The sequence below is a fragment of the Condylostylus longicornis genome, unplaced genomic scaffold (genome assembly GCF_029603195.1).
Source record: "Condylostylus longicornis isolate FDR11 unplaced genomic scaffold, ASM2960319v2 ptg000013l, whole genome shotgun sequence".
Lineage (NCBI taxonomy): Eukaryota > Metazoa > Arthropoda > Insecta > Diptera > Dolichopodidae > Condylostylus > Condylostylus longicornis.
In genome coordinates, this window is record NW_026577982.1 from 3471271 (window position 1) to 3495410 (window position 24140).

Sequence of the window (24140 nt, forward strand, 5' to 3'; positions counted from 1 at the left end):
AAATCATTCACATATTCAGATATTTCTCATTTATAACAATATAGCGACATCTATATTTAAGTTTCTTTCTAAATCTTAATCCATTCAATGGGAAATTGTCAATTATAAATGTGCTATTCTATTTTGAGCTCTTCAATAAAATTGCTATCAACTATGAATTTCCTGTAATATATAAAATTGTGTCTTCTACTTTTTTTTAATGAATTAAATTAAAATTTATATGAATTTGAATTAAAAATATGAAAAAAATTCTTATGTTATGAATATAAAATTGAAGAGCCGCACTTGGTAAATTTAAATATATTGCAATTACGAGGTATCATCGCTCAAGAGTAAAAATTTTTCAATAAAATTTTGTATTCATTGCAAAAACTGCTTAACTTCTTTAATTTTTAATGTTTTTGAGTTTTCCCTTTTTCCCGGGTTGGACTGTAACACATTCAACATAATATATCTCTATATTATATGTATGTATAGATATTATATGTGTATGTATGTAAGCTTAGTTTTTAAATAGAATATTGCAAATAACAAGAATAACAAAAGAAAAAACAAAATTAATCTAAAATTACATGAAAAATTAAAAAAAAAATTTATGATAAAAAGTTCAATTACACTAAAAAAATTTTATTATCCTGATAAATTTTTTATCAAAGGAAGAAATTTATTTTTTTTTTTTTTGTATTTTATTGTAGAAATATTGAAAATTGCGTCATAATCCTGCTACATGTTATTTGAAAATTAAAAATATTTTCACTTCCGGTTCTCATAACACACAAACATGTATGAAATTGAAATAGAAACAGAAAATAAAAAAACAACAAAAAAAACAAAAATTAAATTAAAAAATCCAATTTATTTTTAGAAAAATTTTTTGATTGAAATTCACGATTGTCATTTAAATTTTGCTGTTTTTTCTATTATCGTTTTTTTTTTCTGCATTTTTAATTTTTATAAATTATTGGTGTACAAACATACATAAATGAAAAAAAAAATTGAATTTATTTTTAGAATTTTTTTTTGCAGTTTTACAAATTATTTACAGTAACAGTTTTAAAATTTCAAAAATTTTCATTTGTTTTTGTTTTTTTATTGATATAGAAAATAATTGAGGTGAACTGAGGTGAATAACCGTTTGTTACCGTTATTTTATCTGCATAAAATTATTGTGACCGGTTTTTTTGTTTTCTCTTTTTTGTTTTCACTCTTCTATTATTGTTCTTAAATTTGAATTTTAATTTATTTTTTTAAATTACAATTCCCATTTAATCAATTTCAAAATATTTGAAAATATTTTAATTAATTAATTGAAAAACAAATTTAATAAGGACTTTAAAACCATAAAGGAAAATACGATTAATTTTTTTTTTTAAAAAAATTTTATTAAATTTTTTTAAACTAAAAGAAAAACAACTTGACGACTGTCATTTCGATTGCAAAACAGAAAAAGACTGTCTTATTTTATCATCGGTATTTGGCAATGAAGTTCCATTAAATACCACTATATACGGGCATAGAAGAAGATGGAAAAGGATATCTAATATAGCAAAACATAGCGAAAAAATAAAAAATACCTTAACAACATACAACACTCTAATAAATTATTTTGTCCTTTTTTTTTATTTGTTTATTTGTTTTGTTTTGCTTTTTCTTTGCTACTTTTCTTTTCTCTGTGTTTTTTGTTTTTGATTTTTGAATGATATTTTTTTGTCAAAGTGTTACGTTTATTTTGTATTATTTTTGTTATCCTAAAGGCTCCTTTTAATGAATTGAATTATTTGTGGAATTTCGAACATTATGTACACGTACGTATGTGTTTTTTTTTTGTCATATAAAGTGGGACGCTTTTAATGTTTTCTTCGTGTTCGCTTTTCTCTCTTTTTTTCTTGTTTCTTAAAGTTTTCATATTTCGTATTTTAAGAATGTTGTATAACAAAAATAGAATAATGTAAAAATATAAATATATGCAAAAAAGTGTTATTAATTCAAAGAAAGGCACAGCATGGCAAGTTATTTGTTTAAACTTCTTAAAAGTGAACAGAATTAATGTAAAGAAAGCAAAATTGTTAATATTTTCGAACAATTTTTGAATTCTTGATTCTTTAAATCTGTTAAGGTTATTTTAAAATATCGTATATGATTACAAACTTATAATGTTTTAGATAAGTTCTTCATGTTATTTTAGGGTAGCATTCACCTAAAGACCGGGCGTTCACTAATTAGAGTCTAATATTGTTAAGAAAATATTTATTGCATTTTCAACTCCTGATTCGTTCGTTTCTATATAGTCGATGTTCATTTCTATATACATATACATAAATCTCAATTTTTCTCAAATTATTTTTTCTATTTAATTAAAAGTGTTCTATTTCAAAAATGTCTCAATTCAAATTACATTTTTGAATTTACTAATTTGATCTACTAACAAGCTTAAAACATATTGATATATGCCACTTACAATTAAACTTTATTTAAACTTAAATCTTCGTTGTTAAAAAAATTTTTGTAAATTAAAAAAAAATTATTTCTTTTAAGTTATAATTAAACTTATATTATAACCGGAGTAACAGTGCACCATGATCGCATATGTGATATAGTTGAAGACTTAGAATCTTTATATAGATTCAGAAATTATGGGCCTTATCATATCGAAGCCTTATATGTAGATCGGATGAAGCGAATTAAATTTTTGGCTAATTGGAATTGTTGGTGCTATATGATTAACGAAATGGTTTAAATTTTAAACGAATAGGTTGCCAAACTTTTGAACGAAAAGTTAGGCGATTTAGCAATTTTGTAATGCTATTTTTAGCGTTCATAAACAAATTTTCTCTTTTGAAATACTTAAATTAATTTTTTTCAATTCATAGTTAATAAACGAAAATATTAGAATTTATAAAAAAATTTAGAAGCTCGTTGGAGCGAACTCAGTTCCATATCACAAAATCTAGAAAGAATCGCAAGAACTCGTGAATTAAGTTCGGAATTGATTTTATAACTGCTTCTTAGCATTTCGGTTAATATTATACAACCAATGTCAGAACATTGAAATTGAATTTTAATAGATTTAGTGGAAATTAAAACGTGTAATTTTATTTTTGGCCTGAAAAATTTCACCTAATGACTTTTCTGTCAATAATTTCAGAAACGTTATACAAAGTTGATACATTTAAATTTCAACACTTAATTTGAATATTTTAGCAATCAAATACGCATTTAGAAAATTTTTTCTCTCCTGTTTTTATTTTTTTTTTTACTAAACTCTTAATAAAAATATAAAGGACAAAATCACAATTTTCTTAAATCGTTTTCCGATTTCTTATATACACTGTTTTTTTTTTATCTTATAATTGCAATCCTTAATTTTTTATTGATTCCTTTTTTTTTTGGTTGTTGTTGTCTTTATTCTTTCAATACGTGATATTTTTGTAATACACGCAAGACCACAAGTTGTTGTCTCGAAAAATAGTCTTAAAAAAATTTTGTTTATCTTATACATTTTATCTTTATTTTTTTTTTATTCATACAAGTATGTATGCATGTATGAATATATTTACGATATAGAAGTCCCACTTGACATGTTAAGTTAATCAGATTCATTCTCAATTTATAATAGAGTTTGTGCAGAATGAAAAGAAAATTATCATGTCCTCAAAGCAATTTGTTTTTTTTTTTTGTTGCTGTATTCTTATATAGTTTTGTCTTCTATTTTATATTAAAAATTATCTAGTTCAAACGTGTTTCCAACAATTCGATATATTTTCCATTCTGTATAATAAAAATAAAATATCAAAATAGAAAATGGTTGATTTTAGCAACATTGGGTTTGGCGTTTGAAATGAGAAATTTTTTATTGAAAAAACTAATAAATAAAGTGTAATTCAACAGTAATCGAACAATTAACCGCTTTGTATGAAATATGAGATTTGTATGAACGCGTGTATTACATTGATATGAATTTGTATGAACGTGAATGACATTGATATATGCAATCATTCTGACATGTTGCAACTGTATGAAAATAGTTGTTGGTTGGACAATACAATTTGTTAGAATGTTAACATAGAATTACATTTTATTATTAAGATCATTATTGAATATGAATTAATTAAATGTAATCAATAGCAAAGTAGGTGAAAACGCATTCCAGTTGGAAAAAGTGTACAAAATAAATGCTTTTAGTCGATTAATCTATAAATTTCAAATTTTTTGAACGGCATTTCCGATTATAGATTTTGTGTAATTAAAAATTGTATTATAACAAATATGTATGATTCTATGCTAGGACATTTGTTTGTTTCATACACAATATTAAGAAATTCCCGGTGTAAACAGTATTAGTAAGAATTTTATAGTAATTTAAAGTTTGCTTCATTTTTTTTTAGTATTACAAACTTATCCGAACATTTTTATCATGTTCAATATCATATATTGTGTCTCAAATATAATAATATGGCAATTTGTATTTTTTGTGTTCATACATACATATAGATACTTGAATTTATATGGTAATTGTGTCCTTCTTTTCTTTTTATCATTTTGATTTGGAAAATCAGAAAATACACGTTATATACATATACATAGCCGAGTACATAATGATCATAAGGAATTCAATTTTCAATTTATTATGAATTTTATTCTTATTTTACACGATATAATTTTATTAGATTTCCAGAAAGTAGAAAAATATTTTTAAAAGAAAGGAATTGCATTAGAAAACTATATCGAATCATAAACACATTATCGATTATAGAGAGAGACAATGTGTATTATTTTGATATTCTGTTGAAAAGTTACCAGGAATAAATTGTAATAAATAGAAAAAGTAAGTTCCAATTTTTTTTCTCGTATATTAAATTAAAAAGTTTTTACTTTGTTCGATAAAATATTCTGGAAGTTTCTAGATACACAACGCAAGAATTTAGTATTTTTAGAAAAATTTTCTATTTGCCTACTTTAATGTTCATCATTTTTAACCAAAATTTCGGGTTAAGAAGGCAAAAGAAGAAAACTATTAATAAAAAATCTATTTAATTGTTAAAATTTATAATTTTAATTTATCATATGATTCTCGTAAGAGTATCTAAGAATGTAATTCAACGCTATATACATTAATAAACATAAATTTCACATTTTGTGGCCCTCTAATTTTAATTTATAATCCTAAATTTAATTAAGGTCTTACGCATAATTTTTATATTTATCGCAGACTTACTACAATTAAGAGTAATTTGGTATATTCTTAAAAACGTGCAACATTCTTTTGTATAAGAAATATTTTTCTGAATGCCATATCCTCTTAGAAAATGTAATTGGGTTTTATTGTGCAATATAAATATACTTAATAAATTATTTACTTTTGTTATACGTTCTACATATTTATGTGCATACATTACATTATTTAGAGTATTGAACAATACTAAATTTATTAAGTAAATATAAGAAGGTGTGAAGGTGTTTTGTATATGATCCAAATTTATTTTCATGGTATGAAATAGTTAAGGTAATTTTTATTATCCTGAATAACCACATTATTATATGAGCAATAATTGATAATGAGAGTAATAATAATATTCAATTGTATCTTTAATATATTCATTGATAAACTGGGGCTTAATATTTTTCTTATTTGTCACTAAATTAATTTCGCATTATTTTGGAAAGAAATTTATTTCATGCTATTAAGGTTTCCATTCGAATACGTGGTGCTAGTTTAGCATATATATACGTATATTCACAGGTTTAATATTAAACTCATTTTTATATTGAAAACAAATTTAAGTAGGTCAAAGATAAAAATAATTCGGCTAATTTATATTAAAGTTCTAAATTTTTGTTTTATTTTTAACACATAAACTCCCGGAAAATTTTACGAAATATGTACTTAATTTGTAAATTAATGCATTGCGTTCATATATGTAAGTATATGAAACTTTGAAATATTCTTGCTTATCATATTGATTTTTACGCCAAAGATAGTTTTTAGAACATCTACTTATAGATTTCGGTCTTATATCTTAGGTTATTTTTAAATAATTTTTAATATATAAACTTTTTATTTGGATAGAGTTAAAAAATGTTTACAGTTTTATTCTTTAATCAAAATTGGGTACAACATGAAGGAGTACGAAGCGAAAGAGAGAATACTTCTCCTTTTCTAGTCTCTGTTCCTCTTTTTAAGAATTTGCAAAAATCTTATTCTGCATATAATAGGATTTTTTTTAACTTGCTTATCACGAGAAATATTATGGGTCGACGTAAGAATCTCCAAATCAGCTGGTTCCCATTGCAAAAAAATTTATTTTCTTCGATTCAACAAAATGTTTTACTACTTTTTCTGTCCCCCTTTCCACTATCGGAAGTTTGGACATCATATTCTATTCATAGGTAAATACTATTCACAAATTTTAAATGCTAATCAAATTTTTTGTTTCTCTTATAAAAATTTCTAACCAGCTAAATATTTTGTACATATTATGTACTCGTATACATATTTAATACATACTAATTTTGTATATCTTTCTAAAAATAAATGAATTGGAGCAGCGTTTCGATTGTTATCAAATTCTGATCGATTAATGAATAATCTACAGATATTAAACCGCATCGAAATAAATAAGCTTTTATTTTGAAGAGAGAATCTAGTATATACATATGTATGTGTTTTCTCACAACTATAGGTACACAAAATTATACATACACAAAGTATTATGATAACAACGCAAGGTGTGCTAGAAAAAGTCAAAAGTTTACATTTTGTTTTTAATTTCTTGTTACTCGGAATGTAGAAATACTTAGACTTTAAAATTGAATTTTCTCATTTTTCGCAAAAATATGAGTAAATTTTTGACAGTATAGAATTATTGACATCATCCAGAACAAAGGAATGATGATTGAATTTTGTTTGCTTTTGCAAAAAAACAAACAAAATGTAAATATATGTGTAATATATGTGTGTGTAAATGTCTATTAAATTGACCATGAAAATGAGTTTAATTCCATATGTATATACACACAATTTGTAAATAAGGACCCTTTTGTAGCAGTTCACTTTATATTTTATACACAATAACTTTTTTAAATTGAGAAATAAAATACCCTGTCTCGGAGCTTATAAAATTAATTTCTTGCCTGCTTGTATTGTTTACATAAAATACACCATAGAATAAAGCACGTGAATGTATAATTAAATACATAGGTATTACAATATGTACATACATACATATACCTATATAATTTGTTTTGTATGCAATCAAAATTAATATTAAATTAAAAATCGGGAAATTACCACATAGCGAAATTTCTCTTTTAAAATTTTATTAAAAATATTGTAAACTGAGAGAAAACATGAAAAAAAAAGTTACTTACTTATTTGTTTATGAGCGCACACATACATATATGTATATTATGTCATAGCAAGTGTTGCCAAATAAATTAATAAACCTAAATATCTTATTTTTTTAAAAATTAAATCATTTTAAAGATTCGATAGAAAAAATCTTCATGAACCCTTCGAGATCTTCAATTGAAGTTCAATTGAAAAAAGTAGGAAGCCAAAATGTGCTGATTTTAATTCGAATCAAATTAAACATCAAAAAGAAAAACTAATGACATGCACAATGACATTAAATATCCGTATACGCATTTAGTTAATGCGCCAAGTCGATTAATATAGAATTAATTGTAGCGGAGAATATCAAAAATTTTCTGTCATGCAGGTAACGTTACTAGATATAAATTCTCAAAAACTTCAATAGCAGTAAAAATATTTAATATTGAAGACATTTTTTTATGCAAACTTTAAAAATTTTTAAAAATCTTAACTTGAAGTTACAAAAAATATCACGCAAAAATCTTCATTTTGAAGAATAATCTTCACTTTTGGTAGAGCGTGTTATAGTAGTGGCTTCGCTCTCATTCATTCATTCAAAAATATTTCATTTCCATTCGTGTCACTCTGTTTTATAAATAAATTCTTATAATCTTATCGCAAAAAATATTTTAATTCTCAATTATTCAGTTAAAAATGATCGCTCATTGTTTATTTACTCTCATTGCGATCATTCGCAGAGAAATGAAATCAAAATTTAGAACGCTTAGTTGTTTTTTAAACATTTAGTGACAATCATTAAAAAAATTGTGATGTAATCAAGTTTTATTTTAAACTAAAATAAGTAAATTAATCAAAAAAAGGGTAAATTATAATAGTAAAAAAATAAAAAAATATGTAAATTTTGTATAAGTAAATGAAAAAATTATTTACCTTTTCGAGTTTTTGAAAGAAATCTTGATTTATTTTCATATTTGGTTTTCATTTAAAAAATTTTCTTTGAAAATTGCACGGGCAGGAAGTCACATAAAAAATATCACAAATTTGATATTTACAACTCAAATAATAACAAAAATAATTTTGTGATTGATCAAAAACTAATTTCAATTTATGACAATTTCACTTAATGAACAATATACAATTAAACTTCCAATTTAGATCAACTTGCTAATTTTAAAATTTTTTTGGTTATTTATTCAAATATTTCATTCCATTACAAAAATCTAGAAATAATTATTAAAAAAATAAATAATTTTCACAGAAATTTATTTTGAAATAAAATTCAAAGCCTTAAAATTAAAAATTAATTTTGAAATTAATTGATTTTTGGAAAATTTATTATACAGTACTGTTTTTTGCCTACATGCAAATAAAATGCAATAAATTTCAATTTTTTATGGAACTTTGTCTAAATATTCAGGGGCATACATAAATAAGATCACAATATAATCAATTAAAATTAATTTAGAGAACAATATTGCAGTTTACATTTACATTTTTAATTCAATTAATTGCAATGTAATAATGTAATGTTATTTTCCTAATTACATTAAAAATTATAGAATTTAATATTAATAACATTCTGATAATTATTTCGAGTAATTATAGTATAATAAAATTAAAATTAAAACACTATAGTAGTGAAAAAATCGTCAATTACAATTAAATTCATAATAGAAGGTCTGATTATCTTATCTAAATTTGTAAAATATACTAATTAAATATACGCTAAAATCTATAATGAATTTTACACTTATTCGAAAAGTTATATTAAGAAAGCGGTTACGTTTTTTATGCCATGTGTTTTGTATATGCCACAATAAAAAAAAACATGTGTGTATAAATGCCTATGTATGTACGTTATACGAGTATACTTATGCTTTCTTACACAATTTTAAATTAAGTGAATTGTGAATAAATAGGGAATTTCCCATTTTTTTTATGGTGCTTTTGAATTTATGCAATTAATAATTGTAAATTGTATTTATATACTAATTACATGAATAACTCATATTGTTTTAGGGATCACATTTTTGCTACTATGGTTTATCAAATCAGCTTAATTTTGGTCCACCATTTCATTATATACCAGAATAGAAGTCAGAAAGACGCTTTCAAATTATTAATGAATAATAGTTACTCGTAATTTCTGATTTTGGACTTGTTATGTAGCCCTATGGATAGCATCTGAAACAGATTGCAGCTTTGTTATACTAAATATCAAACGTATAATTAACGGTATTCAAGCCGCCTTATCAAACCCTTAAATAGTAATTATTGTGAGCAATTCCTTAAAATTATCGCGTGTTCGTTTATGTTTAAATTGTAAATTGTTTGCTAAATTTCACTGTTTCGCTTTTCACTAAAAATATTCTATTTCTTGTATAATTTAATTCTATTACATTATTAATGCAACTAAAGTAAATTCGCCTAATTTGGTAAATGAATAATTGAAATTACACAAACAAGTACATAAATATTTTTTTACAAATAAATTACCACTATAAAAAGGGGAACATGCAACTTAAAATTAGTAATTAAAAATAAATTTTTTTTCTGTAACTCAAATTTATCACTGGCTTAATTAAAATTAAGTGCAATGTACATAATTGCTTGTGTAATTACAAAGGTAATTTACTCTAAAACGCAGTACACACATACATGCATACTTTCTTTTTGTGTTCTCTCACAAATTACAATGTATGCATAAACAAGCACGAACGTACATATATAAAGGAAGTCTAGCATAAATTTTTTAACTAAAGGAATTTTCTCTTAAATAAATGTATTTTAAGTGTTTGTACTTATGTTCATTATTCAGGAAGGATGTGTGGTTTAAGAAATGTTTTATTTTTGTAATGTACTTCTTAAACCACACAATTTTACATTACTTTAGACATTTTAAAATTTTAAGAATTTTATTTTTCACTGTTCTATGCATACTTATATATACATATGTATATGTATGTATATAATGTACATGTAACAGGCATTATAAAGTTTTTTAAAAAAACATGCTTTTGCTCGAAAAATTTATGAAAAGTTTCCCACATCCGCAATTGCATTAAGTAGGTATAAGGATATTTTTATCCTTACGGAAAAGTTTTGCCATTTTTTTTTATATTGTACATATTTTAAGAATTTTTTTTTAAGCATTAGAGAAAGAAAAGGATTTTCTTACGTGAGAAAATAAAATAAATTATTTTTAAATTAAGAATTTAATTTTAAAGATAGTCTCATTTTAAGAAGTAAACGATTATTTTTAGAGAGATTTTTAAGAACTGTTAAGGATTTAATGATTACGATTGAAGTAACATTGTTATTAGTATGAAGTTAATAAATAATTTTAGTTCTGATTGATCTTATAGGTAATTAGTGCATTTTAAAAATGTTTTTTCTTTTAAGTTCAATAAAAATTCTTAGTCTTCCAAATATAAATTCAATTTATACTGCTTTAAATTCATAATTTACTTAATTAGTTAGTAGTATTAGAGTTGAAAATAATTGAAACTAACAAAATTAGCAAAAGAAGGTAGAAATATTTGACTAGAATGAGCAGAATGAAATTTATACACCCGCAGTCACGATCAAGTTGTTAACACTCCAGAATTCAATCTCTGATGTATTTTACTATTCAATTTTATTTATGAATATTTCAATTCTAGTTAAGAAATTTAAACCTATTCTTATCAATAAATCACAATTTTCATTAGGTGTTAAATAACAAAGAGTATAAACGAAAAGATTATGGTAAATCCTTTAGAAATATTGAAATTATTTCATGCAAAATTTCTCTATATTTCTTTTTGCATTTGAAACTGCAATATAATCATAAATTCATTTTTAATTTTTTCATCATAACGAGGAAATCCGCAACTTTTTAATATTTTCATGTTCAAAGAAAAATACCAAAATTTTTCTGATTTCCTTTTTTTTGCTAGTTTTTCCTTCAAAATAGTTTTTTAAATTGTTAATGTAAATTTTATACAATGCAGAGAATTGGACGGGAAAATATGTAATAGTTTGAAATTGGTTTATAAGCGTTAAACCAATGGTTTATATGGAAGGGGGTTTTTCCTGCTGACAATTTTGTAAAATTTATAACAGCCGAATTTTAAGTGGAAGTAACAAGTTGATTTAATGTTTCAAGTAAAACTAAAAATCTATGAAAAATTGCAATTGTAATCTAGAATGAAAAATCTACAAGATAACTTCAAATATTTCCTAAGTTTCAGCATGAAATAAACATTTTTTTCGTAAATAAAGGGTAACAAAGATGCCGGGCACATGTTATCTGTTTGTGTTTTAAAAAATATGATACCATAACTAGTGACAAAAAATAAGTGTAATTACATAAAAATTCTATTGCGTTGGTGACGAAAATTCAACGAATTTGGAAATCGTGTTCAGGAATTCTTTACAGAAATTACAGATTGTCACTCAAAATCAGTGGGAGTGGTAATCAGCCATTATTTAATTTAATTGTATAAAACAGGCAAGATTTCATCTTCAGTATATTTAAGATTTTAAATGATAATAGAAAACTTGATCTCTGTAAGGTCATTTTCATACTTTTAGAGATTACTACACAAGTTAGAACACACTGGCTAGAACTACGAGTATAATGAAAAAGGTCGAAATTTATTACGTGCAAATTGATTACTCCAAAGCTATATATAAAGTATAATTAATTTTTTGAAGAAAATTTTTTTTTTAAATTATACGGTCACAGACTAGACGGAGTATGTTAATTTATTGTTTCTAATAAAATATCTAGTATATTAGCTTGTCTAATTTCATTATACATATTCCTTTTATTCCTACACATTATACTTTAAAAATGCTAATAATGAAGAAAATAACAAAAAAACAATTCTCAAATTTCAATTATTCTAAAATAAATTTTATTAGAATTTATTTTAAAGGACATTAACCTCATGTTGAAAGTCTGAAAAAATCTTTTATGATAGAAACTAATAGTTCATTCTATTTTCATGTCCCAAGTCCCAAGCAAGACATTGTTATAATAGAGGACAATAAAAACTGTTCTAAATATAATATTTTCGTGTTTACTAACCATTACTACTCGTAATTCTATAGATTGCGATAAATACATACGAATTTATTTAAAATAATAAGATAATAAATTCTTGTGCTCTTTTCTTTCATTTTCATTGTAATTCGTCCTTGTCTCTTTTTACGCATGTATTCTCTATATGATTTACTTTCAATTCTTTTATTATGTTGTAGTTTTTGTACACTTAAATGCTTTAAGCAAAAGAAATCCTTTGTGTTTAATTTATAAATACAGAAAACGAATCTTTGTTCTAAGAGAAAAAGAAGGATAAAATTAAAAAAGGACAATGTACGTGTAAAAATCTTCTTTTTTTCACATTTAAAATGACCTTTCAGTGATCTCGAATTCCAATAACCTTTGTGTAATTTAATATTAAAGTGAGGTTGTAATTATTTTAGAATATATTAAAAAAATCTTGATATTGTATAAATACACATAGGATTAAAAGAAATCATGTTTCTATCATATAGATTTAAGGGAACTTTTAAGTAATTAAATTGAAGATTACAAACAGATGAGTTCGCATTCACGATATTAATAATTTACAATTAAATTTCAATAAACGTGGACATTAAATATCAAGAAAAACATTGAAAACGAAAACTTTCACATTTTTCCATTCAATTAAGATTTCCTGATCTGTTTGACCAAGTGTTCTGTCATTTCTTTATAAAAGTAATTTATGCATTTATTTGTATTTTGAATTAGTTATGTGTGTCTATGATTAAAGTTTCCTAAATTATGAAGAATGGAGTCAATTACGAAACTGAACCGGCCTTCTACAAAACTATACACAAGGATAAAACAATTTAAAAGAAATGAAAATAAAAAGTTGGATCTTGAAACTTTGCATACATTAAAATATTATAAGGAAATTTTTAGATGAAAACTGTTTTAGATGAAAGATATATAGAGTATCCTATTCTTACTGATGGAGGAATTTTGATTGAAACATTCTGTTAGATCAGAAGTTTGGTTTTAAAGGTGTATTGGTAATGGTATATAAAGTTATGAAAAACACATGTGGTTTTAATAAAGTTATGAAAAATACTGTATGTGATTTTAATAAGTTCTGGGAAACCGAATGTAGGGTGCCCTAAACACCATATGGGACTGGACGCAGGTGGAGGGCCTTGGCATTAACACGGGAAAGGCAGTCGTTGTACCATTTACTAGGTGACGGAAATTTAATGTGCGCCCGTTGCTCCTGAGGGGCACAAACATTGGGCCTTGCAAGAAGGTCAAGTATCTGGGAGTAATCCTAGACCAACGACTAAACTGGAGGCCTCATCTTGATGGAGTCATAGTTAGGGCCACCAGGGCTCTATGGGCTTCGACGAGGCTATATGGGAAAACGTGGGGTCTTAGACCTAAAATGGTCTACTGGACCTACACTACAATTGTTCGACCAATTGTAACTTATCGTTCTGTCTTATGGTGGCAGAACCCTGAGCAGCTGACGGCGCGTGCTTCTCCACTCGATTGCAGCTCCTCGCACGTCTTGGCATAACTGATGCCCTGAGAACGTACCCAACGACCTCGATGGAGGCTCTCCTGGGCTTAGCCCCGTTTCATATTCACCTAAAGGGGAGGCTATGAAGGGGGCACTGCGGATAAGGCAATACAGGGAACCAAAGCCGGGTGATCTTAGGGGTCATTTAACCATCATTGCGGAGTATGGTGACCTACATGACATGGAGATGCCCTTGGATTTTGGTCTGAGGGAGAGGAAAATAGTGAGGCTATACGTTGTGGATCTAGCTGAAAGGCGGATCTGGGACGGGGGGGGGGGGGACCACAACTTGGCCCCTGGGCCGTAGTCTTCTATACGGATGGATCCAAAACCAATGAAGGGGTGGGCGTGGGTGTGTACGGAGAGAGTGTAAGCATATCAATGGCCCTCGGACGCTGTCCATCGATATTTCAGGCTGAGACATATGCCATAGAGTTGTGTGCTCTAGAATGTATCAGAAGGAACATAACAAGGAGCAGGATTTGTCGGACAGTAAGGCTGTTCTCGGGGCCCTCTTGTCTGATGTAGTGGGATCGAGGCTGCTGAAGGAATGCATCGACGTCCTTGGCGTCCTGGCTAGGCACAAAAAATTGAGTTGATGGTCTTGCCAGGGAGGGAGCAGCGGCTCCCTTCATTGGACCGGAACATTAGTGGGGGTTTCTAACTGGATACTCCCTCCCGAGGGTCCACCTGAAAAGGATGGGCAGGGTGGCGGATGAGGTCTGCCGTTTATGCCTGGAGGAGGACGAAACCATGGAGCACTTGCTATGTGAAGATCTCGCAGCTTAATGTGGCTGTCATACTGTGGTTTATCAGGGGCCTAGAGAATAGGGCTAATGTAGGGGAATAGGTATCACAAAAGATCCTATGGGTCGATGTGAGTGGGACCTAGGGGCCTCGGTCTCCGTGGAGGAAAAAAGAAAAAAAAAAGTTCCGGGAACATGATTTTATGTAAAGAATTTAACACCGTAACCCACACGCTGTATGAGCAAAATTTCTCTCTTGAAATATAAAATTAAATAAATAAAACAAATGTTCTGATAAATTTTAAAATCTGAGATCCTGGGAAAGTAATATACAAGGAATAAGGTACTCTAATACTGCTAAGATTCTTTTTTTTTTGGTTATTTGATTTTTAATTGAAATTTTTCGCTAAACATACAAAAATCTACATGTTATATAAAACCTATCACCTGTTTATTATCTTTGTTGTGTTTTCCTTTTAGTTATAAAAAAATAAAATCCCACTGTTGTTTAAACGCTCTGTTTTTTTTTTTTTTTTTGTTAGTCATAGCAACTATACCTTAAAAGGCTTTACATTTTGTTTGTTTCTTGTTTAATTTTTGTTGTAAATTGGGATTTCAATCTACACCAACGAAAATTTTTTATATGTTGTTAGGATTAATGTTGTTGTTAAAGGGACTCTTTTTACTTTTTGCTATATTTTTTTTTCTTATACACGTACAGCACGACGTGGTTTATATTAATGTGTTCCTTTTATTACTATTCTTCATTTGGCTATTAATAGACATGTTAATAAGTAGTGATAAAATATTGTTGGTTATAGGTGAGTGTAATAATGTGTAATCGAAATTTAATTTTGTATGATAAGGTGTTGTATAAGTTATTTTTCTTAAACCCTATATTAAATCCAATTTTCTCTTGAATACAAAATCACAAATTGCTTTAAGTTTAAAATAATATAAGACAAAATTCTAGAATACCTACATATATGACAGGGTTTAATGAATGCCTAAAATCTTAAGGGAAGACACGGAATATTTGAGCAATATTATAGTTAAAGGGCAGCGGCTAAAAATTCACTCTTAATAAAAAAGAACTAGTGATGTTACAAACGACAATTTATGAAAGCCATCGTATTGGTCAACTTGGCTTACCACTATGTATTATGTGCATAATTTTAGTTTGATTTTTTTAACAAACGTTTTTTTTTATTTTGCTTTGTTGCTTACTAATGTTTGAAAGTTGCATTTGTATTTAAAATTTTCAAATACTTTTTATTTTAATGCAATGCGATTGGAATAAAAGTTATTTTTCAATACCATATAACTTCTTGCCCGAGTTCAATTACACGTTGAGTCGAATGACATGCAAATCGCACTATTGATTGCCTACCACAATAAAAAGGCTTGAAATTCTCTGGAAATACTGGTTAAGTGTTCTCTTACATATTAAAGTGCAAACTTGAATTTATGGAATCCGCATGTTTATTATAAGAAACTATTCTATTTTTATTCCGATACGTCTACGTAAACATAAAAAACAAAATTTATCTAGCGAAATATGTATTCGATCTGCCGACACTTGTCTTAATCTATAAAAATAATAAAAGATTTTCTTCAGAATTTTTTTAATTTCTTGTTTATATCTTACATTCCAATAAAAACAACATTAAATATTTAAAAAACGTAGACCGACTGGCTTTATAATATTTAAGTTTATAGTTTCGACAATTCTTCATTTTTATTTCGCTCAATTTAAATTGAAATAGAAAATACAGAAGCACAATTTATTCTTACATACGTAGCCTATGTAATTCTCAATATATTTACAGTGTTTATGTCTACAAAATAATTTCAAAAAACAAAAATTGTAAATTCTTAATTTTATCGATTTTAATGTTACACACAATTTACTTAAATTTGATGATAGCATTAAGGGAATACGTGAATGATAATGACATTGAAAAGCCAAAAAATATACAATAGAGAAATGAAAATTTAAGAAATCTTTATAATAGGATTATAGTTTTAGTTTAAAATTTATTACTGAACAAAAACGATGAATTACTTACGCATTTATTAAAAATTTTATAAGTATTTAAAGATTTTGTGTGTTTCCACTCAAGGTGTCCCTCCTGTATATGAATTAATTTTAATACTCATTTTATTATTTTTTGACCGTGTTGTAAGTATAACAAGCTTGGTGAAATTTTAATTAGCATTAATATTTTGTGCTTCTTTTCTAGTGTTGGTTTAAGTTAGCCTGATAAAAACCGAATTGCGCTAAAACGTCCTGTTTCGTCATCTTATTTAATTATACTAGTTCTTCCTTTCTCTGTAAGGGCATATATTCTGCCTCTCTTCATTGGGTTTGATTACATTTTTTTTCTGGCCCTCTCACTTTCGATAACAATGACATAATGATGAATTCTCAATTGAGATGCATGCTTTCATACAAACTGTAATCCAATTGACTGTATTCTGACAGAATTTATGTAATCTTATCATTGCATAATTAAAAATTGAACACAACTTTATTAATTATTTATAAATTATTAATAACCGTTAGGATTCTCTATTTTTATACCGGATAAAACCGGTTTGTCTATATAAAACGACGTTGTGAATGAATTATGAATGAAAAGTAAAATGTGCTATACCTTAATGCATTCGAAAAAAATTTTGAAAATTTTTTTCTAGACATTTTGAAAATGACGTGAATTTCGTAAGCATGGAAAATTTAGTAAAGTTCAATACTTTGTCCTTTTCTATTCGAAATAGCGCAGTTTTTTCTTTTTTGTGTTTTGAACTTATCAAAAATTTTTTTTGCCATTTTTTTGTTTTCGTTTCTCATTTTGTTGTTGTTGTTTCTCACGTTTTGTTTTTTTTTTTTTTTTTTGAGTTTTTCATGTGTTAAATAGTTTCTTTATGTGTAAAAGTTAAAAAGGGGGAAAAAAGTAAAATATAAAAAGAATACAAGAAAAAAATGAAGATTGATCAATAATAAATCGATTTTTGTTTATTTTTTTTATTTTTCTATTTACAATTTCTCACACTTTAATTTTCTCTATTTCCTATACCCACGTTTTATAGTTTCTTTATTTAATAATATAATCATTTTCTTATTTTGTATTCCAAATGCTTTCAAAAGCATTTCTTCCTCTCTTAACTAAAAAGGACATAAACAAATTTTATTCATAGATTTTTTTTTTCTATTTTGGTTAGGATTTTTTTTGTTTTTACATTTGTGTTAGTGAAATTTTAGCAGCCGTTATTTATATTTTTTAAACAAAGTAATGGAAACTATGATACATCATTATTTTGAGAAAGGAAGAAAAAAGTAAAAAGGATTTTTAGAAAATTTTATATTATTTTTTTTCTACCCATCGGTAAAACACACACATTTGAATATTTTGTGTCTTTTCTAAATATTATCAAATTGTTTCTTTTTTGTATTCTGATGAAATTATCGGAAAAAGCGAGCGAATTGTTAACATAAATACCATAATTAAATAATTATAAAATACTTGTAATAAAAAATCTAAAATTAATTAATAAATAATATTATATATACAATTATAATAATGATTAATTAATAATTTATTTTTTTAAATCTAATTTCAGATTAACTTACATACAATATAATCAGATCAATTTACATCCCAATAAGAAATTCATGGTCATTCATCAACAACCTACATAATATAATATAATCATCAAATATCATCATTATTATCAATAAGAAATTCATTATAATAATAATAATAATTATATTGCATATTAGTGGACCAAAGCTGGAATATAAAATAATCATTTAAATAAAAGTTCAAAAAAAAATAAAATATTTATTTGGAATTAATAAAAGAAAAGCATCATTTAGTCATAAGCTATAAAAGGAAACATATATTAATTTTTACGCACCGGAAAAAATAATTTGTCGAAAAAAAAAGGGGAGTAGAAAAAATGGGACGTAAAATTACTGTAGCCGTTTCAACTCTTAATCAATGGGCACTTGATTTTGAAGGTAATTTAGCAAGAATAATGCAATCAATATTACAAGCAAAAGAAATGGGTGCAAGTTATAGAACAGGACCAGAATTAGAAGTATGGTAAGTAAATTTAATGTCTTTTTCCCATTTATTATTTTGATGAAATTTTAATTGCCAAATTGAAACTTTTCGTTGGATGCATTTTCTTTATAATTTTTTTCGTAATTTTTAATTTATTGAAATTCTAAAAGATGTTTAAGATTTTCTTTAATATTATTCCGCTATTATTTTTGAATATTAACTTGAATATTAATTTGACATTGACAACTTAAGACGTCAATTGAAATAAAACTCAATTGATCAACTTCATTTATTCAGTAGTACAATTCGAACAGCTGACCAGATTAGTATATTTTTTGATCTTTGGTTTTTGTTCAATTTTATAAGCATTATTTAAAGCTACTTTGTAATATTAAGAGTCAAACTTTTTCATAATTAAATAATTTACCTTTATTAAGTAAGAAAATGCAACCAAATGCAAACAGTGTAAATTCTTGCAAATAATGATGTATTGGATACTACAAATTTCATTTGTTGAAATTCACCATGATTTCATATTATAAGCACATTTCTTACAAAATTAGTTTAAGTCTGATTATAAAATTTCACTCTATTATAAAAAAAAATATTTTAAACACTTCTTGTAATTCAAATAATTTTTTAAAATTTTTACAGTGGATACAGTTGTGAAGATCATTTTCATGAACCTGACACATATTTACATTCTTGGGAAGTTCTTCTTGAAATTTTATTATCACCGCTCAGGTAAAATATTGTTAATATGTTACTAACCAACAAATATAATTTTTAATTATTTCTTAAATTTTTAGTGAAAATATTTTAATTGATGTTGGTATGCCTGTTATGCATCGTAATGTTGCCTATAATTGTCGTGTTGTTTTTTTTAATAAACAAATTTTATTAATACGTCCAAAAATGGCAATGGCTGATGATGGTAACTATAGAGAAACTAGATGGTTTACATCATGGACAAAAAAACGTGAAACTGAAGAATTTGTTTTACCAAGAATGATATCAGAGCATACTGGACAAAATACAGTTCCTATTGGTGATGCTGTAATAGCAACAAAAGATACATGTATTGGTTTTGAAATTTGTGAAGAATTATGGAATGTTAATAGGTATGTAAATTGAAAATTTTCTTAAAATGTATTAATTAAATGTTAATATTTATTAAACATTTTAGTACTCATATTGAAATGTCTTTATCTGGTGTTGAATTAATTGTTAATGGTTCTGGTAGTTATATGGAATTGAGAAAAGCTTATATAACAACAGATTTAGTAAGAAATGCTAGTTTCAAAGCTGGTGGAGCTTATTTATTTAGTAATTTAAGAGGTTGTGATGGTCAGAGAATATATTTTAATGGATGTTCAGCTATAGCTTTAAATGGAGATATAATTGCAAGAGGAAAACAATTTTCATTACAAGATGTTGTAAGTTAACTACATTTTATTTTTTATATTAAAATTCCTTTAATCTGTATAATAAAATTTGATATTTTTTAGGAAGTTACTGTAGCAACAATTGATTTGGAAGATATTCGATCATATCGAGTTGCATTACGTTCAAGATGTACAACAGCTGCTTCAGTTCCAACATATCCTAGAATTTATTGCGATTTTGAAATGTCAACACATGGTGATATCTTTAAAATTTCAAATTGTCCAATGCAATGGATTTATCATAGTCCAGAAGAAGAAATTGCATTAGGTCCAGCTTGCTGGTTATGGGACTATTTACGTCGTTCTGGTCAAGGTGGATTTTTCCTTCCATTAAGTGGTGGTGTTGATTCAAGTAGTTCTGCTACAATTGTTCATTCAATGTGTAGACTAATTGTTGCTGCAGTTGATAATGGTGATGAACAAGTTTTACATGATGTTCGAAAAATTTTAGGTGATCATGAATATACACCAGATAATCCAGCTGCTCTTTGTAATCGTTTACTAGTTACATGTTATATGGGCAGTGTAAATTCAAGTAAGGAAACTCGACACAGAGCTTCAGTGTTGGCTAATCAGCTCGGTAGTTATCATATAGAAATAAATATCGATACAGCTGTTAATGCACTGTTAGGAATTTTTAACATGGTAACTGGATTAACCCCAAAATTCAGAAATCAAGGTGGATGTCCAAGACAGAATTTAGCTTTACAAAATATACAGTCCAGACTTCGTATGGTTTTGGCTTATTTATTCGCTCAATTAATGCTTTGGGTACGTAATCGACCAGGTGGATTGCTAGTATTAGGCTCAGCAAATGTTGATGAAAGTTTAAGGGGTTACTTAACAAAATATGATTGTTCAAGCGCTGATGTAAATCCTATTGGAGGAATTTCAAAATCTGATTTAAAAAAGTTTTTAATTTTTGCCAAAGAGAAATTCAATCTTCCAATTCTAGAAGAAATAATTTCATCTCCACCAACTGCTGAATTGGAACCACTTTCTGAAGGAAATTTAGTACAAACTGACGAACAAGATATGGGTATGACATATGCAGAATTAACAGAATATGGTCGTTTAAGAAAACAAGATCATTGTGGTCCTTATAGCATGTTTTGTAAACTAGTTGCGACATGGAAAGGAGATTTAACACCAAGAGAGGTAAAATAATAGAAATATTTTAATTGAACTTGTTCATAATATTCTATAATTTAAGGTCGCGGACAAAGTTAAACATTTCTTTAGATGCTATGCAATCAATCGTCATAAAATGACTGTAATAACTCCTTCCGTTCATGCCGAATCATACAGTCCAGATGATAATCGATTCGATCATCGACCTTTCCTTTATAGGGCAAATTGGAGCTGGCAATTTAAAGCAATTGATGATGGGGTAAATATGATTTTGTAAAATTCTTAACAATATTTTACTAATAAGTTGTTTTGATTTAAGGTTGAAAAACTTACACCAACCCGTTCGGGTTCTATTCAAAGGCAACCAACTCAACATGAAACATCTGCTGAAGATATTGAATCAACTAGTCATCACAGTCGTACATTTTCACATCGTGGTTCAAAAAATTCATCTCCACTATCATGCTCATCAGCTGAAGCTGGAGGTAGTGGAACAACAAAAAAAGTACCAAATACGTCCGCAGCAGCAACTAGTGGTGGTTATAGTAAAGTGCATGTTAATGTTTTGGGGAAAATAAAAGATAGAACAGGAATACCAGTTTAAAATTTTCATAGATTTGCATATATATATATACTATTTTTTATAAATTAGTATTAGTGTTTTTTTTTTATTTCAATATTGTTTTGCCATCAAATTTTTCTTGTATTTGTTTTTTTTTTTTTTTAAATTGATATTAACATTATGAAATTATTAAGAATAAATTCAATCATTTATGCATAATGTTATAGCTACATGTAATTAGGTCTAAAATTAGAGTAAATTATTATATATGGATATTTTCTTTAGAAATTTAGAACAATTATTTTGTTAGTTAATAGTGAGAATCAAATATCTAGTTGAGAAATTTAAAGAAATTCGCATTTTAGAACTGCACTAAAATTAGGAATTTTTCATTACATTCGAATATACAAGGGCTCTATTTTATATATAAAAACTACTTCTGAATTTCAGGAAATAAGAGCTGATAGTTCAATTCCACAATTTAAGAAATAAAATCAATTTCAGCCAGCTTATCTCTTACTGAGTTAAGAGATTTCAATAATATTTAATGTAAAAAATTAATTTTCCTTTTAAACGTTAAGAAAATTTCATTAGTACAGAAGCACAAGAGAAAACAAATGCTTCAAATTTTATCTTATTAATAATAATATTAATTGTTCATTCTTAAATTATAATACTTTTATACAAAACGCTTTATTTATTTGAGTTTTTAGCTCAATTAAAGTCTATTTTCAAATTTTACATTATAATTTTATATTAAATTTAAAATTAATAAATTAATAAAATACACTTACAGGACCACAAAACAAAACAAAAAACGGTATAGAATTTTCCCCCTAAAAGAAAATTATGCCTATATATAACACAAAACGTATTCAAAGGAATTTAATGTTTAAGGAATTAATATTTATTATAGAATTGATATTATAGTACATATATTTAGAATTTAAACAAGACCTCTTACTATTTAGCCTTGTAAAAAGAAAATTAAATAAATTAAAATAAAAATAAAATTTTTACTTTTAAAATTTAGAAATTATACAAAAAAAAAACATAAACTATGTACAACTTAGTTATTTAGTAATGTCGATCTTATATAGTGCGATGATTATTCATTATAATAATAATATTAAAGAAAATAATAATATAATAGAACAAATAATATTTTCAATTTTTAAAAAATTTGGCCTTTTATAATAAAAATATTAAAAAATATATAAAACAATAAAACATTAGAAGTAGTAATGAGAATATTATAAGAAAATATAAAAAAAAAATTATTTTAAAAGTTACATTTTTAAAATGAAAAACTACCTATTACAAATTTAGTTGTTAAAAAAAAAATTAATGTTAGAAAAATATTTTATAACAAAAAAAAAAAATATTTAGAATTTGTTTTTGGTTTGCACAATTTCAATTATTTGCTGTGTACTTCACTATATTTTGATATGCTATCAATACATTTAAAGAAATTTTTAATTTTTGTACTGAAAAAGTTACCTAATGTTATCGTAAAGTCTTAATTTAATTAAAGAAATAAAATTCTATAATTTCAAAAATATTGAATAAATTTAAAATAAAATGTTACTTGATAATTTTCCAAGGTTGTCTACTTTAAAAAATGATCGGCTTCTTTAAAATATAAAGATGTATAATCAATAAAAATTACAGAATAGTTTAATTATTTATTAAATTAATTATTGCCTTGTGGAATTTAGATTATTTTAATTTTTATAATAAGCAGAATATTTTAAACTTCTTTTTTTCCTTCTTAGAGCTTATAGCACAATTAAATAATTTGTAAAAAATTATTTAGAACTTGAAACAAAATGAAATTTTCTTGAAGTTACTAATTTTTATACTCATAGAAATTTATTTTTTTTCTTATTAAAAACAAACTATGTAAAGGTTATTATAAGTTCAAAATTGTATGTTCTTTTATTAAAACAAAAAATACTGAAATTATTAATGCTACAACTAAACAAAAAATATTTTAAATATTATACAATATTCTTTATAAATTTAGAATAGAAATTAATATTAGAATTTAGAAGTAAAATCAATAAAAAATACAAAAACAAAAATAAAAATTATATAAGTAAAGTATGCAAACTGTTTTTCATAATGTAAAAATTTTAGGAGCTTAAGTTATAAAAGATAGTCGAAAGTATTAAATAAGTCTAACTTAGTATGTAGCAGCTTCTCTTATACTAGTAAGAAATGCATAACTATTTTAATTATTAATGTATAATTTAAATTTTTTTGGAGT

At 25.8% G+C, this 24140-nt stretch overlaps 1 protein-coding gene across 8 annotated transcripts in view; it reads left to right on the forward strand.

Moving 5' to 3' along the window:
* The window catches only part of LOC129605517 (glutamine-dependent NAD(+) synthetase), a 143224-nt gene extending 120080 nt beyond the window's left edge, over positions 1 to 23144 (forward strand). For 7 of the 8 annotated variants that reach the window (XM_055515319.1, XM_055515321.1, XM_055515326.1 and 4 more), the window contains 7 exons: positions 18288 to 18772; positions 19388 to 19477; positions 19543 to 19854; positions 19920 to 20169; positions 20242 to 21336; positions 21392 to 21568; positions 21629 to 23144. In XM_055515319.1, coding sequence (XP_055371294.1) covers positions 18627 to 18772; positions 19388 to 19477; positions 19543 to 19854; positions 19920 to 20169; positions 20242 to 21336; positions 21392 to 21568; positions 21629 to 21913 — 2355 coding nt within the window. In that variant the 5' untranslated portion in view covers positions 18288 to 18626 and the 3' untranslated portion in view covers positions 21914 to 23144. Of the gene's footprint in view, positions 1 to 8105; positions 8195 to 18287; positions 18773 to 19387; positions 19478 to 19542; positions 19855 to 19919; positions 20170 to 20241; positions 21337 to 21391; positions 21569 to 21628 lie in introns of those variants that run through there. The other variant, XM_055515327.1, reaches the window with a different exon arrangement.
* The last annotated feature ends 996 nt before the right edge of the window (positions 23145 to 24140 follow it).